A 15,520-nucleotide genomic window follows, 5' to 3' on the forward strand; every position below is an offset into this window, starting at 1 on the left:
TACTCATAGCCTTTAATACAAAAGGCTTGAGCAAGAACTCCTCAACGAAGCAGTCCAGTTCTTTCAAGTTCAAGGACAAAACATCGTGACAAAATCGAGTACATTTTCTCTTGTCCTCTCAGGTAGAGACAAGAAATTAAAGTCTGAATTATTTCTTTCTTCCTAGACTCCATCATAGGTTAGTTGTAGGTAAAGTCACACTCTCAGTACTGCCCCAGTGGATGAAGCAGTTTGGTCAGCAGTCCATTCATGGTTACATCTTCCTCATGATATACCACTAGCATTTTTTCCATGCTACTGTAAACCATGGAGACCTTGGGATTCCTTCATTGTAATGGTTCGTGCCTAGATTGCGTTTATCCAGATTACAGAAAAGTTCTCTCTCCTCTTCAGAAATATGTCTTGCTGTCTCTAGGACTTCAAGTATTAAGGATGAATATCAACTTACTTCTGAATGTTTGCTTGATAGGATACCAATTACAACTGCCTTGGCTGAACAAAAGAGATGGGATTTAATGTTGCACCATTCAGTCAATAGAGATGCATTACAAGAATCTGAATGCATTCCCTTTCAGCATCAATGAATCAAGATTGGAACTCATTTCCTGTCTGGTTTTGAATATACAGATTTAATTAGGACAAGAATCAATGCTCTGCTGATTCGAGATTGTACAACTCAGGGGAAAAAAAGTGACGCAAAACTGCAAAGCAGGCTGTCAGAGTATAGAAACTTCGGCTCATGTTGCTCAATGTTTTTATCCTCATGATGTGTCACTACAATTTTTCCATGCTACTGTAAACCACAGAGGAGACAGAAGACACAATGCATTAGTGAGAGTTATAGAGAATAGGTTGAAGAACAAAGGTTGAATAGCAGCAGTATAACCCCACTACAGGAATAATATTGGATTAAGGAAGCATGAACTTGTAGTAAAGAAAGAATATGAGTTAGTCATTATTGAAACACTAATAATGGATGCTGGGTGACCACCCACCACTCTCCATGAGAAAGCTGCCTACTATGCTAAAAACTAAGACTTTGTATGGTGACTTCAGGAAGAACACCACATTGTACCAAAATTTACCTCTACAACTGTATCCTTTAAAGGTGTATAGTGTCAGCAGAGTTATATGGACTTGTTAAGCTTTGAACTCTCTCAGGCTGATTTCAAGATACTCTCTTTACATGCCTTGCAGGACACACTGCCTGTGGGGGGGGGGATGTTGTGGACAGCACGTTAAAGTTTAGGAATCATGTTGATAAAGTAGTCAAGTCATTACATCAAATAGCAGCACTGTTAAAGAGAAACACTAATTTGCAGGAATAAGGAAGTTATTCTTTTGATTTACATGACTTTGATGAGACAGTGTCTGAATTATTATGCATAGATATGTTCATCTGGGTTCCAAGGCAATGGGGAAACAGTTGAAAAGTTTCAGAAGCAATAACCAAGAGGATAACTGGTTTAAGGAATGGTGTATATGAGGAAATGCTTTAGCAGTAGATTGACGAGATATGACAGGAACATAAGTGAGTAAGGGGATTACATAGTACAGACATACAGATCCAAGTGAGATTAATAGAATGCAGATTATGGGGGATGGGGGTAGAACTTGGGTCATTCCTGGAATCTGGCTAGAAGTGTATGTGAGGTCCATTTCCTTCTCATGGTGTGCATGCGTGCGTGCATGCATGTGTAGTGAGTGTGAGAAATGGGCTAATACTGGATGTCGTGAAAAAAATCTTTGGGGAATGTGCTCAAGGAGACATATGATGGTCATATAAATGTGTGTGGGCTTCCCTCAGTAAGTCCTTGGATTCATTGGAGGAGCATTCATAACAATGGATAATGGTTGCTGATTTGATGTGAAATTTAAATACAGTGTGAAGAAATTTATTTAGCACTTCAGTAAACTTTTCAGATTTATCCTGGATATAAGGGATGGGTATATTTTGTTATGATCTTGCATATTATGGGAGGATGGAGACAAGGAAAGATATGTATTTTTTCTTTTTTTAATTTTATTTTATAATCCACTTTACAGGATAGGGGTTGTAGGCATTCACTAAAAGTGTAATACACATAATTCTGTAGTAAGTGTTGTGTCATTGGAAGAAACAGTTCTGGATAATATGGTATGACTATTTATGTCTCTTACATTGTGTGCAGCTTTCTATAAGCATTAAATGCATCTCTTAACTGTGTCTATCCTAGGCACATATGTTTTTCAAATAATTCACTATCTTTTTTTTTTTTCTCAAGGGGCATTTGTTGCCATGGTAAATGCCCTTCAGTACAAATACTGTCTCCTCTCCTAGAGTGCTCGATGTTTCTTATCCTCTCCTGCTAGAAGGACTCAGATTACTAATATGACTAATAGTTTTAGAATCCAAAATCAGCTCTTATGGGAATAATACAATGCAATGAATTGGGCTTCCTTGAAATTTTGTGTAAACTTTTCAGAATTTTATCATTTTGAATCTAAGGACATTTATACATAAAGTATCATTACATAAAATTATTTGGAAATGCAAACAAATTTCTGTTTTACTTACTGATTCATTCTGTTCAGTTGTTTTAAAAGTAAGCCGCTCTTCCAATTTTTTTTTTCGTGTTTTATAGCGACGATAAAAAGCTTGAATTTTAGTTGCTGCAATTCTTTGTTGTTCATTAGAAACATCTGCCTGAAGAGGCACAACTGAAAATAAAAAAATCATAAAAACCTCAAAGCCTACAGTAAAATAATGAAAGGAAAAATAAGCCAAATAGCTAGTTTTAATTATATTTGAAGATGCGTAAAATCAGTTCTAAAATTTTACAAGCAGGATAACTGTAGTTTGATAAAAGCTTTTGATTAATAAAATATGGCATTGAAAGAAGACATTCTTTCAACACCATATGTTGAAATTCTTTCAGATTATGTAACTACAACAAAGATGAAATTTATGCAACAGTGAATTTTGCTGAAACTATACAAAAGATTACTTTAATAATGTACATAAACTATAAACTGAAGCTGATTGCAGAAATTTTAGAATTAAAAATAAAATAAAAGCTTTTTGCAAACACAAAAACTTACTTGATGCCTCTGCATTATATTGTGATGCAGCTGACAATTTCTGCTCTATTCTTTCTTTTTCCTCACTAGTAGACAGCAATTCAAATACATCTTCTTCTATAGTTGCCTTGCAAGGTGAATTGGAATTTGGAGACCGTTTTTCTTCTTCTTTTTCTTCACTGACAGTCTGTGAGGTTAGGAGAAAATCCTGTAAACGCAAAGTTTCCTGTTCTATTTGATTCTGAATCAATGTGGCAAACTCCCTCAATGTTTTAAATTTATCATGGTGCAAATGCATACCACCTGTAAATTAAAAAAAAACAGAACTTTACACAGAATAATTTTTTAATAATATATATATATTAGGATAACCAAGCAATTTTATATGCTTGGTTATTTTAGCTCCTAATCCCAAGTACGCAAACAATTAAGTTTGCGCCTGAAACAAAGTTCAAGTCTAAAGATGGTACAACACCAGGGCAACTCATTGTAAAGGTGGTTAAAGCTTTGATCACTATTCTTAGTATTTTCCCATAATGTAAAGCACATCTCACTAAAAGATGTATACTGCAATGCATTATGGGTGGGGTCACTACCCAGACCGGTTTCGACCTTTTTTGAGGTCTCCTCAGTGAGTAGCTAGACCCTAAATACCAAGGTTTTAGTAATACAAAGCCTTATCAACTTTACCTATATAAGTTGCAACAAGGTGTATTAAGTTTTAATAAAAATCTCTGGAGGAGATATTGATGGGAATAAATTTTTAACTTGGGTATATTGTATATTAGGATAACCAAGCAATTTTATATGCTTGGTTATTTTAGCTCCTAATCCCAAGTATGCAAACAATTAAGTTTGCGCCTGAAACAAAGTTCAAGTCTAAAGATGGTACAACATAATGCATTGCAGTATACATCTTCTAGTGAGATGTGCTTTACATTATGGGAAAATACTAAGAATAGTGATCAAAGCTTTAACCACCTTTACAATGAGTTGCCCTGGTGTTGTACCATCTTTAGACTTGAACTTTGTTTCAGGCGCAAACTTAATTGTTTGCATACTTGGGATTAGGAGCTAAAATAACCAAGCATATAAAATTGCTTGGTTATCCTAATATACAATATACCCAAGTTAAAAATTTATTCCCATATATATATATATATATATATACAGAGATTGATTTTTTTTTTTCAATTTTATGATTTGTGCTGTTTAAAAACTTCCAAATTAAATCGCAATTAAAATACTATAAATAAAGCAGTTAATTATAACTCTTTCATAGATAATGCATATAGAAATAACTCTATATTTCTATATGCATTTTATGCATATAGAAATATAGAGTTGTATAGAAATATAGAAATAATTATTATAATTATATATATAGAAATATAGAAATAATTATTATAATTATATGTATAGAAATATAGTAATAATTCTATATAATAAAATGCCTATCGAAATAACAAAATGCAATACAATATAACAGAGATCAGAAAATTAATACACAGTACAATTCTTCATAAGTTTTTAATGGCATTTGTGGCATAATAGAGTTTATTAGACACACACACACACACTCACAAGAATATAATCATTTTATTATTGCAAATATTTCAACCAGAAAGTAACAGTCATCATCATCAAAATAAGATTACAATTAAGAAGGCTGAAATGATTTTATTGTAACCACCCATTAGGTGGCATAGCTCTGTAAATAGGATTAACATTCTTTGGTCGAGTTTCACCTTGTGATTAAGCTAATGCACTAATGATGACCAATTAGTTTCTATTTAAAATGTCACTAATAAAATTCTGTCCTTGTGAATACATGTGTCTAATAAACTAAAGAAAATAATTACTTTCATTGAAAATGCTGTTACAGCATTTTCAATGAAAGTAATTTCAAATAAGAGATGCATACTTTTCCTTTTACTCAAATATAAGAATTGATGTGGTACTCAGTATTAAGAGTGTTTAAATACAAGTGATCAGTTAATGCTGATGTTTCTTGTTGCAGAAACTGTGTTTCCTTCTAAACCAACTGTTCTTGATATTCTAGGTCAAAAAACTGGATTTAATATAGGCTTTCTTAATGACTTCCTATCTTAAAGCCGTTCTTCTTGAAGGTGAGTGGCCAGTTTCCTTTTCTGCCACTAACTACATGGCTTGGTAGATAGCTTTCTATCTTTACATCTTTCTAGCTCTCTCTCTGCTAATAGGGGAGTATTCTTTTAGCTATCTTCTTTCTTCTATACATGAACGAACACAACAATGTAATGACATACAAGAGATTAAGACATTGATATCTAGCTGAAAATCAGAATTTTCAGCTAGATATCAAGGCCATATTCTGTGCTATTTATTCAAATTAAAATGAACAAAGCAAAATTAGTATAACAGTGCATCATGCAGCACAATAATTTAGACTCAGTGAATTGAGTCAATATTTCCAGTAGAGACTAAATGGTTGATAATATAGAAAGAGTGATAAGTCTTAAACAGAATCACTTCCCAACATCAGGAAAACCTTAGATTATCATTTCCATCAAGTTTGTAGAGAAGAGTTTCACAGTGTTCTTTATAGTCTTTCCATTAAGAAATGTTTTTTGTAAAGAGCCTTAGTTCTAGTCTACATCTAGGAACAGATAACCTGAGTCTGATCTTGCTGTGAAAGAAAGGACTTGTTTGACTCTTGGTAACTGATGTAATACTGGTTTTCCTCTGTGAGAATGGATGTCTGATATCCATTCTCACAGAGGAATATCAAAGTAAAAGAGATCACAAGAGCAACAGACCTGCGAAACTTCTGCATGATATAATAGTTCCAGCCTATCTTTTGGAGAATGCAGTAAAGAAAGATAACTTGCTCAATGAGTAAAAGGAGACTTGTAGGCCTTCAGTGCAAAGAAGTGCTCTGGACATAATTACAGAAATTCATAGATATCATGGGGACAAGGAAAATGATGTTTGACATTTCTCATTATTATTTATTTTCTGAAATTGATGTTAGAGCCATTCAAAATGGAATGTGGATTTAATGAAATTCAACTTTTGCTGTTTGCAAAAATTTCTTAATGAAACCCTTTACAAAGAAAGCTGTGAAGCTCATCTTAGCAAGCTAAATTTAAACAGAACTGATTGTTTTCAGGCTTTCCCAATTTTGTGAAGTGATTCTGTTGAACACTTGCTGTTAGTACAAAAATCCAAAATCTAACAGCTGTCTGGACCCAGTCACTGCCTGAAGTGTCACATAAATCACATCAAATGATCATCACTTTAAACAACTTTAAACATTCTATTTTATTTTGTTCATTTTAACTCATGCAACTAGTACAGAAGATGGCTTTGATACAAAGCCAATAATGCAACTTTGAATAAACACACACCGAAGTTGTTTTATTTATTTCAATGTTCAATATGTAGGAATGGCCTTCTTTCACCAATCACAAATAAAATACTGTGGATAACCCAGTCCTGAGTTATCCACAGTTTCACTTATGAGACTATCTTTCAATCTTCCTTTCATTTGGCAAACTACTTTTTAGTACTCAAACAATCAAGACATGTATCTTAAATTACTTCCCAAACTATTCTCCAATGAGTTAAAAGCAATCTAAATACTAGAATATTACTTCTCAAATGAACAATCATTCTCTGAAAATACAAATCCCAAATCCAATCAACCTTAGAATATCGTTTCCACATTGTAAGTAGTCCAGAAGTTTTGAGAAGAAAATTAACTGATAATTCTCTCTCACTCTCAGTGATACATTTCACTCCCAACTGCACAGATAGTTGATTTGTCTCATACCATTTCTATAAATATTTCATATGCTATTCAACCAAACTAGAATTTATAATAATAAATTCTAGTTTGGTTGAATAGCATATGAAAAAAGTTTGGTTGAAAATAACTACTTTCTTTGTTTCTAATTCTTGCTATTATGCATGGTGCTAATGTTTTGTAATCTTTCACACAAAATTATTTAACATTCCTTCAGAATATAATAAAAAATAACTAACGCAAGATTTAATAGATCAAAATAATTAGCTTAGTTGTTTACATCATCTGCAAACAACTAAAATACACCTACTACGTGATGGAAGTTTTTCCACTTGGTTATACTATAAATTAAAGATGAAAAGAAATTATATTCTTGGTTTAATCCTTTATCCAAGTGTAAACAAACAAAGTTTGCACCTGAAGTAATTTCAGGACAGGCAACACATATATATCGAGGCTAATGACGTCACATTAATGCACTTAATATCACTTGCCTTAGTATCCCACATAATGCAAAAAGCGCATATCCTTGTGAACATGTATAATGCTATGCATTATGAGAAGGGCCACTACCCAGACTGGTTTTTAACCTTTATTGAGGTTTCATCAGTCGGAGCCAGACCCAAAAGCAATACCAAGGTTGAAGTGATGCAGAAGTCATATTTCCATATACGAGTAGCAAAAAAGTGTCACACCACCTTATTATTAAAATACTCTGAATTAGAGATAGATGCTGGAAGTTTTTCCAGTTGGTTATACTATAAATTAAAGATGCCAAGAAATTATATTCTTGGTTTAATCCTTTATCCAAATGTTTGCTTTGTTTACTTACACTTGGTTTGTTCTCATTTTCTCCAACAATATATCCCTAGTAAGAGTAAATTCTACATCCCATCTCTGCTTTCCAAATTTTAAAACCTTACATTTTGTGACATTGAAAATTGGCATCCCCACTTCCATGCCCATTCATTCAATTTATTCAAGTCTTGTAAGGACAAACTATTCCTCATAGTTTGTCCTAACTTTGCATCATCTGCAAACAACTGAATATCCCCATTCAAATCTTCCCCAATATCATTACCATACAAGTTAAGCAGCAATTGGCCCTAAAACAGATTCCTGAGGCACACAACTAGTGACTTTCCTCTTCTCTGCTCCCACCCCCCATACACAACTTGTTGATACCTATCAGATAGTCAATCCCCAATCCAATGCACTAGTCTAATATACAACCACCATCTGCTTTAGTTCGACTATCAACTTACCACATGGTAATCTATCAAAAGCCTTATCAAAGTTTTAAGTATACCTTATAAAAGTTTTAAGTTCCATCTCTCGCATTATCTGCTGTCACCTCATTGTGATAAGTAAATACATTACTAAAACATAGTCTTCCTTTAGCAAATCCATAATGCCACTGTTGTCAACACAATTCTGGATCCTGATTCTTGCCAATCTTTCCAACACTTGAACCATAACAACTGACACACAAATTGATCTATAATTTGATGCTTGTTTCCTTCCACTCCTTTGGAACTTAACCCTCTCCATGATGTCACACTAACAAGAATGAAAGACCTTCATGAACTGCTCATTAAATATCTCAATTATATCCTCTGCAGCAGTTGTCCTTCGACCATTTTCACCAATCAATGCCATCCTACCATAATCATTCTTATTTTTGCTGGCTACATATCAAAAGAAGACCCTGGTTTTTTTTTTTTTGGCTTCATTTGCTAACTGCCGCTCATACTAAACTTTTGCTACTCTTACCAACCAAGTCACCCTCCTTGCATTCCTCATGGAATTGATTATTACCAATCCTCTTATGTTCTGTGTGCAAGAACATAAGCAAATTGGTAATGCTCCATAATGCCTTTTTTCTGTATTGCATGCTTAATTTCTTCATTCATCCATTTCACATCTACCTTATTTAATCTTCTGACCTTTGGAATACATTTAGAGATTGCTTCAACTAGACAGTTTTGGAAGATTTTCCACTTGGTTATATTATAAATTAAAGATACCAAGAAATTATATACTTGGTTCAATCCTATATCCAAGTGTAAGCAAACAAGTTTTCGACTGAACAATTTTCAGGAATGGGACAACTCATAAAGAGGCTAATTGAACAACTTTCTCTAATCCATCATGTTGGAGGCTTAATGGATTTTTTACAACACTCAAAAAGAATTAAAATAGAATTTAATACTTCCTATATTTCGTCCTAGTCACTAGGACATCTACGGGGATTACAAAAACAGTTAATGTAACATACACACAAATAATAAACAATACTGAGCCCAACCACGTGGGTGACACTAAAGTCCTATCTAGTTGGAGCGCCCTCTAAGGGCAGTAGTAGGTGGCCTGGAATGTAAGGTGGGACCCTCTGGTGATGAGTGTTTCCCGAATCTTCGGAAGCTTAATACAACCGTATTTATTCAGATTTGGTTGGTTTTTGAGAGCTGCTGCTGCTTCCAAGAAAAGTCTCTCTTTCTTGAATTTGCTGTGGTGGAGCATGGTGGTTTTCTTCCAAGATACCCTGTGGGTGGTATCCAAAAAATGGTCAGCCAAGCCTGAATGGCAATAGTTGTGTTTGCAGATGTAAGACTTGTGTTCCTCTAAGCGGATGGATGCTGATCTGCCTGTCTGTCCAAAGTACACCAGCTTACAGGAACAGGGTACTTTGTAAACTCCAGGCAGAGAGAGAGGAGGGAGCTGATTTTTCGTAGAACGGATAAGGGTAGCAAGTTTGCGGTGGGGCTTATATGCTGTGTGTAGGTTGTACTTTTTTAGTATCTTGGCTATTTTTTCAGATGTGCCACGGATGTAGGGTATGGTGATGGAATTTTTAAATTCTTGTTGACGAGAAGGACGGGGAATGGGAAGGGAGTTGATTATTTTTTTGATACTGTGATCACTGTAGCCATTGGAGAGGAAAGTGTTGTGTATGTGGTTAAGCTCAGTAGTGAGGGCGGTTCCACTGGAACAAAGATTGTGGGCTCTCTTGGTAAGAGTTTTAATAATGCCAAATTGTTGAGAGGGGTGGTGGTGGGAGAGTTTGTGAATGTATCTGCCTGTGTGTGTGGGTTTTCTGTATACAGTGAAGGCAAGTGTATCATTAGGCAGGCGTGTGACTAAGGTGTCTAGGAAGGGTAAGTAATTGTTTCCTTTTCCATAGTAAACTGGATTCTTGAATGTAGGTTATTGAGATGACTGAGGAAGGAGTCTAACATGTCTGGGCCATGTGGCCAAATAGAGAACACATCATCTACATATCTTAGCCAGATAGAAGGTTTGAGTGGGGCTGAGTCAATGGCTCATTTTTCGAAATCTTCCATATAGAAATTGGCAAGGGGGGTGAGAGGGGGGGGGGAACCCATGGCGGTTCCCTCTATCTGCTTGTAGATTTTGTTCATCCAAGAGAAATACCCAGAGTTAATGGCAAAAGAAAAGAGATCTAAGATGTCGGGGGAAAAACATTTTCTAAGAGAGATAAGGTGTCAGTTAAGGGAATATTGGTAAACAAAGAGGAGATATCAAAGCTTACCAATATGTCTGTCTTATTCAAGGTTAAATTTTCTATGAGAGCTTTAAAGTGGGTAGAGTTTTTTATAAAGGAAGTGGACCTTCCAGTGAGGGGGGGGTCAGAGAGTTGGCCAGCTGTTTAGACAGTCTATAGCAAGGTGCATTGGTGGCATCTACTATAGGCCTGAGTGGGGAATTGCGTTTGTGGATTTTTGGTAAACCGTAAATTCGGGGGGGACGGGAGCGGAAAGGTTTAAATTTTTTTGTGACGTCAGAGTGCCAGTAAGATACTTTTTTAAGTAAGATTTTTAATTTCTTAACTTGTGTTTTGGTGGATTCGTGTTCTAGCGGGATGTAAGTAGCGCGATCGCGGAGTATAATGTTCATTTTACGATTGTATTCACTGGTGTTAAGAACGACTGTGGCATTACCCTTATCCGCTCTAGTGATGACGCTACTTTTTTCTTTCCGTAGTTTCAGGAGAGCAGTGCGTGGGCATAAGATAAATTACTTTTTGGCGGCGATGAATGAGCGAGGATGTTAGCTACGTCAAGTCTGATTTTGTTGGCTATCTCCGACGGTAAGCAACCGATCCCCCGTTCGATGTTAACCATTACGTCAAGCACCGGCACTTCTTTCGGAGTGAGGGCAAAATTACGTCCGAGGCAAAGGGGGCTGACGGCATCGTCGTTGAGCCTTTTGGAAGAGAGGTTTCTTACTGTATGGAGAGGTTGAATTTGTGGTTGTGGTTTGTCTTTAACCAGGTTGTTATATTTCTTGATGTGTTTATTTTTTATTTTTTGAAATTCTCTCTGTGCGGAAGTTTCCGAAATACCGGAGAGAATCGACCAAAGTTCAGGGTTAAAAATGGTGGAGAGCTCTGAATGTAAGGAGCCAATGGCGGCGTTTGTCACTGAGAGCGTAGCATGAGTAGAGGCGATTTGCTCGTGTAGTAATGCCAGGCTGGCCCGGTTATATATACGAAGTGCTTTTTTGGAATGGAAATTTATCTTCATTTTAACACTGTTCGGTATCACTCTTGTATCCCGACATCGTTTTAAGAAGGCCAGCCTATTTAGTTGCCTAGATAGTCGTAGTTTTGACTTACCGTATTGCTTAGATTTGCGTGCTAAATCTTCTCCATGAATGATTAGAATTCGTGTGTAGAGGCTTAAGTGCTGTGAGGACATCATGTTGGAGGCTTAATGGATTTTTTACAACACTCAAAAATAATTAAAATAGAATTTAATACTTCCTATATTTCATCCTAGTCACTAGGACATCTACAGGGATTACAAAAACAGTTAATGTAACATACACAAATGAACATTATACTCCGCGATCGCACTACTTACATCCCGCTAGAACACGACCCCACAAAAACACAAGTTAAGAAATTAAAAATCTTACTTAAAAAAGTATCTTCCTGGCCCCCTGACGTCACGAAAAAACTTAAACCTTTCCGCTCCCGTTCCCCCCCCCCCGAATTTACGGTTTACCAAAAATCCACAAACCCAATTCCCCACTCAGGCCTATAGTAGATGCCACCAATGCACCTTGCTATAGACTGTCTAAACAGCTGGCCAACTCTCTGTCCCCCCCCCCCCTCACTGGAAGGTCCACTTCCTTTATAAAAAACTCTACCCACTTTAAAGCTCTCACAGAAAATTTAACCTTGACCTTGAATAAGACAGACATATTGGTAAGCTTTGATATCTCCTCTTTGTTTACCAATATTCCCTTAACTGACACCTTATCTCTCTTAGAAAATGTTTTTCCCCCCGACATCATAGATCTCTTTTCCTTTGCCATTAACTCTGGGTATTTCTCTTGGATGAACAAAATCTACAAGCAGATAGAGGGAACCGTCATGGGTTCCCTCCTCTCACCCGCCTTGCCAATTTCTATATGGAAGATTTCGAAAAATGAGCCATTGACTCAGCCCCACTCAAACCTTCTATCTGGCTAAGATATGTAGATGATGTGTTCTCTATTTGGCCACATGGCCCAGACACGTTAGACTCCTTCCTCAGTCATCTCAATAGCCTACATCCAAGAATCCAGTTTACTATGGAAAAAGAAAAGAACAATTGCTTACTCTTCCTAGACACCTTAGTCACACGCCTGCCTAATGATACACTTGCCTTCACTGTATACAGAAAACCTACACACACAGGCAGATACATTCACAAACTCTCCCACCACCACCCCCCTCAACAATTTGGCATTATTAAAACTCTTACCAAGAGAGCCCACAATCTTTGTTCCAGTGGAACCGCCCTCACTACTGAGCTTAACCACATACACAACACTTTCCTCTCCAATGGCTACAGTGATCACAGTATCAAAAAAATAAGCAACTCCGACCCCCCATTCCCCGTCCTTCTCGTCAACAAGAATTTAAAAATGCCATCACCATACCCTACATCCGTGGCACATCCGAAAAAATAGCCAAGATACTAAAAAAGTACAACCTACACACAGCATATAAGCCCCACCACAAACTTGCTACCCTTATCCGTTCTACGAAAGATCAGCTCCCTCCTCTCTCTCTGCCTGGAGTTTACAAAGTACCCTGTGCCTGTAAGCTGGCGTACTTTGGACAGACAGGCAGATCAGCATCCATCCGCTTAGAGGAACACAAGTCTTACATCTGCAAACACAACTATGGCCATTCAGGCTTGGCTGACCATTTTTTGGATACCACCCACAGGGTATCTTGGAAGAAAACCACCATGCTTCACCACAGCAAATTCAAGAAAGACAGACTTTTCTTGGAAGCAGCAGCAGCTCTCAAAAACCAACCAAATCTGAATAAATACGGTTGTAAGCTTCCGAAGATTTGGGAAACTCTCATCACCAGAGGTCCCACCTTACATTCCAGGCCACCTACTACTGCCCTTAGAGGGCGCTCCAACTAGATAGGACTTTAGTGTCACCCACGTGGTTGGGCTCAGTATTGTTTATTATTTGTGTGTATGTTACATTAACTGTTTTTGTAATCCCCGTAGATGTCCTAGTGACTAGGACGAAATATAGGAAGTATTAAATTCTATTTTAATTCTTTTTGAGTGTTGTAAAAAATCCATTAAGCTTCCAACATGATGTCCTCACAGCACTTAAGCCTTTACACACGATTTCTCTAATCTAGAGTATTTTAATAATAAGGTGTGACATCTTTTGGCTACTCTTGTATATGAAAATATGACTTCTGAATTACTTCAATCTTAGTATCACCTCCTGGTCTGGCTTCCATTGATGAGACCTCAATAAATGTCGAAACTGGTCTGGGTAGTGACCCTTCACATAATGCATAGCATTATACATGTCTGCAAGGAGATGTGCTTCGCATTATTATGGGATACTAAGGAAAGTGATGTGAAGTCATTAGCTTCTTTATAGGAATTGTCCCAGTCCTGAAAATAGTTCAGGGGAAAACTTGTTTGCTTACACTTGGATAAAGGATTAAACCAAGTATATAATCTCTTGGTATCTTTAATTTATTTTCCATTAGATAGTTCTTGAATATCACCCAAGAAGCACTGATCTCCTTTCCACCGAACGTATCATTCCATGTTGCAGCTCCAAGCTGTCTCCAGAGCTTTTAATAATCACCAGCCTTCTAGTTCCACATATACCCTTTCCTCACAGAAGTACTTACATGGCTGGCAACCAACCAGGTAATCACTTCATGGTCACTCTCACCAACTGGAGGAAGATTTGACACTTCATTTATAACAACATCCTATGATAAGATGATAAGATGATGTTCCAAGCAACATCATCATCCTATGATGATGTTGCTTGGCTAATCTGCTTAAACATTTACTGGTCACTACCATCCACATTACCATTTCTATAGCAGCATTCAACAAGAAATTTCATTCTATTCATCTCTATCTCACACCCATACTGCTTCAAAACTATTACCACTATTTTCCCCCTTTGGGTGAAATAGTGGTAATTGGATGGAGTGCTATCATCAATAGCACTCCATCCCTTTTTTTATCCTTTCTATTTTCACAAAAAACATCATACCCTTCCATCTCTATTCCTGTCAGGATGTCATCCTCACCCAACCATGTCTCACTTATGAGACATAGTTGGCATTCATATACAAACATAACAGCTGATTTCTAGATCTATAACAAGTTTCACTGATACCACTTATTAGATGCGATTTCTCCATACTTTCCTCGAGCCATTTCTTTTTCTCTTTACTCATCCCAGAACCTTCTTCAAATCCAAATCCAACTGTTTTCCTCTTGATCCTAGGTCATCCCCTTCCCTTTTTGTCTATACACTCATTCAACCTTTCTCATGCGGTGTTCCCCTGTCTACCCTGTCTCCCCATTTCCCTGTTTGTCTTGCACACTTGTTCTGTCATTCTCTACACTCATGCTACCCACATTTTCATTTATAAGCACCCCTTTAATCTCTCCTTCCTTACTCTCCTGCTCTTTCATATCACTTCTTTCTTGCTCAGATTCATTCTCTACACTTATTACTCTCCCTTCCAGCAGCAGCAGTCTCTCTAAATTGCTCACACCAAAACCATTCAAATGCAGTTCATCACTCTTATACAGTCAGTTCTTCCTTCAGACTCATTCCACACATTAACAAGCTGCACTCCTTTTTCTTCACACATTTCTGCTAACATATATCATTCATAACTCTTGTTCTCTTCCTCATCTCATCACTGCCACACCTGGGCAATACACTGAATACCTTTCCTACCATATTATTATTTTTTATCCTTCTCAACAACCTTCTGATACCCAGCCTTACATTCTCCTCGTCCCCAGTCAAGTCATTTGTCCCCAATACCATCTTTGCTCGCTTAGTCCTCATATCCAACACCTCAATCACTCTATTCATTTCACTTTCAGGAAAACAAACCTTGTGCACCTTCTCATTTATTACATCTCTAATAATCAAATCACCATACAATGGCACTCGCAAGTCTTTCATTACCATTTCTATACTGTCATCATTTGTTTTTGTCTTCTTCACTTCTTCCATACATGTCTACAATTCTCTTCATTTCACTCCACATCTGCCATATCTTCAACTCAGCTTTCAAATCTTGCATCCTTTTTTCACTATCATCTATCTCACTATTTTATTGCCAGAACACATGCT

The 15,520-nt window shown here is 36.8% G+C and overlaps 1 protein-coding gene across 2 annotated transcripts in view; it reads right to left on the reverse strand.

Moving 5' to 3' along the window:
* LOC150098544 (uncharacterized) overlaps positions 1-15,520 on the reverse strand; it is a 610,245-nt gene that overhangs the window by 374,514 nt on the left and 220,211 nt on the right. For both annotated transcript variants that reach the window (XM_090405300.1, XM_090405297.1), the window contains exons 14-15: positions 3,082-3,363; positions 2,558-2,700 (exon numbers count right to left, since the gene is read on the reverse strand). In XM_090405300.1, coding sequence (XP_090261426.1) covers positions 2,558-2,700; positions 3,082-3,363 — 425 coding nt within the window. The remainder of the gene's footprint in view (positions 1-2,557; positions 2,701-3,081; positions 3,364-15,520) is intronic.

The sequence above is a fragment of the Typopeltis vanoorti genome, chromosome 15 (genome assembly GCF_054136105.1).
Source record: "Typopeltis vanoorti isolate ZY-2024b chromosome 15, IOZ_Tvanoo_1.0, whole genome shotgun sequence".
Classification (NCBI taxonomy): Eukaryota; Metazoa; Arthropoda; class Arachnida; order Uropygi; family Thelyphonidae; genus Typopeltis; species Typopeltis vanoorti.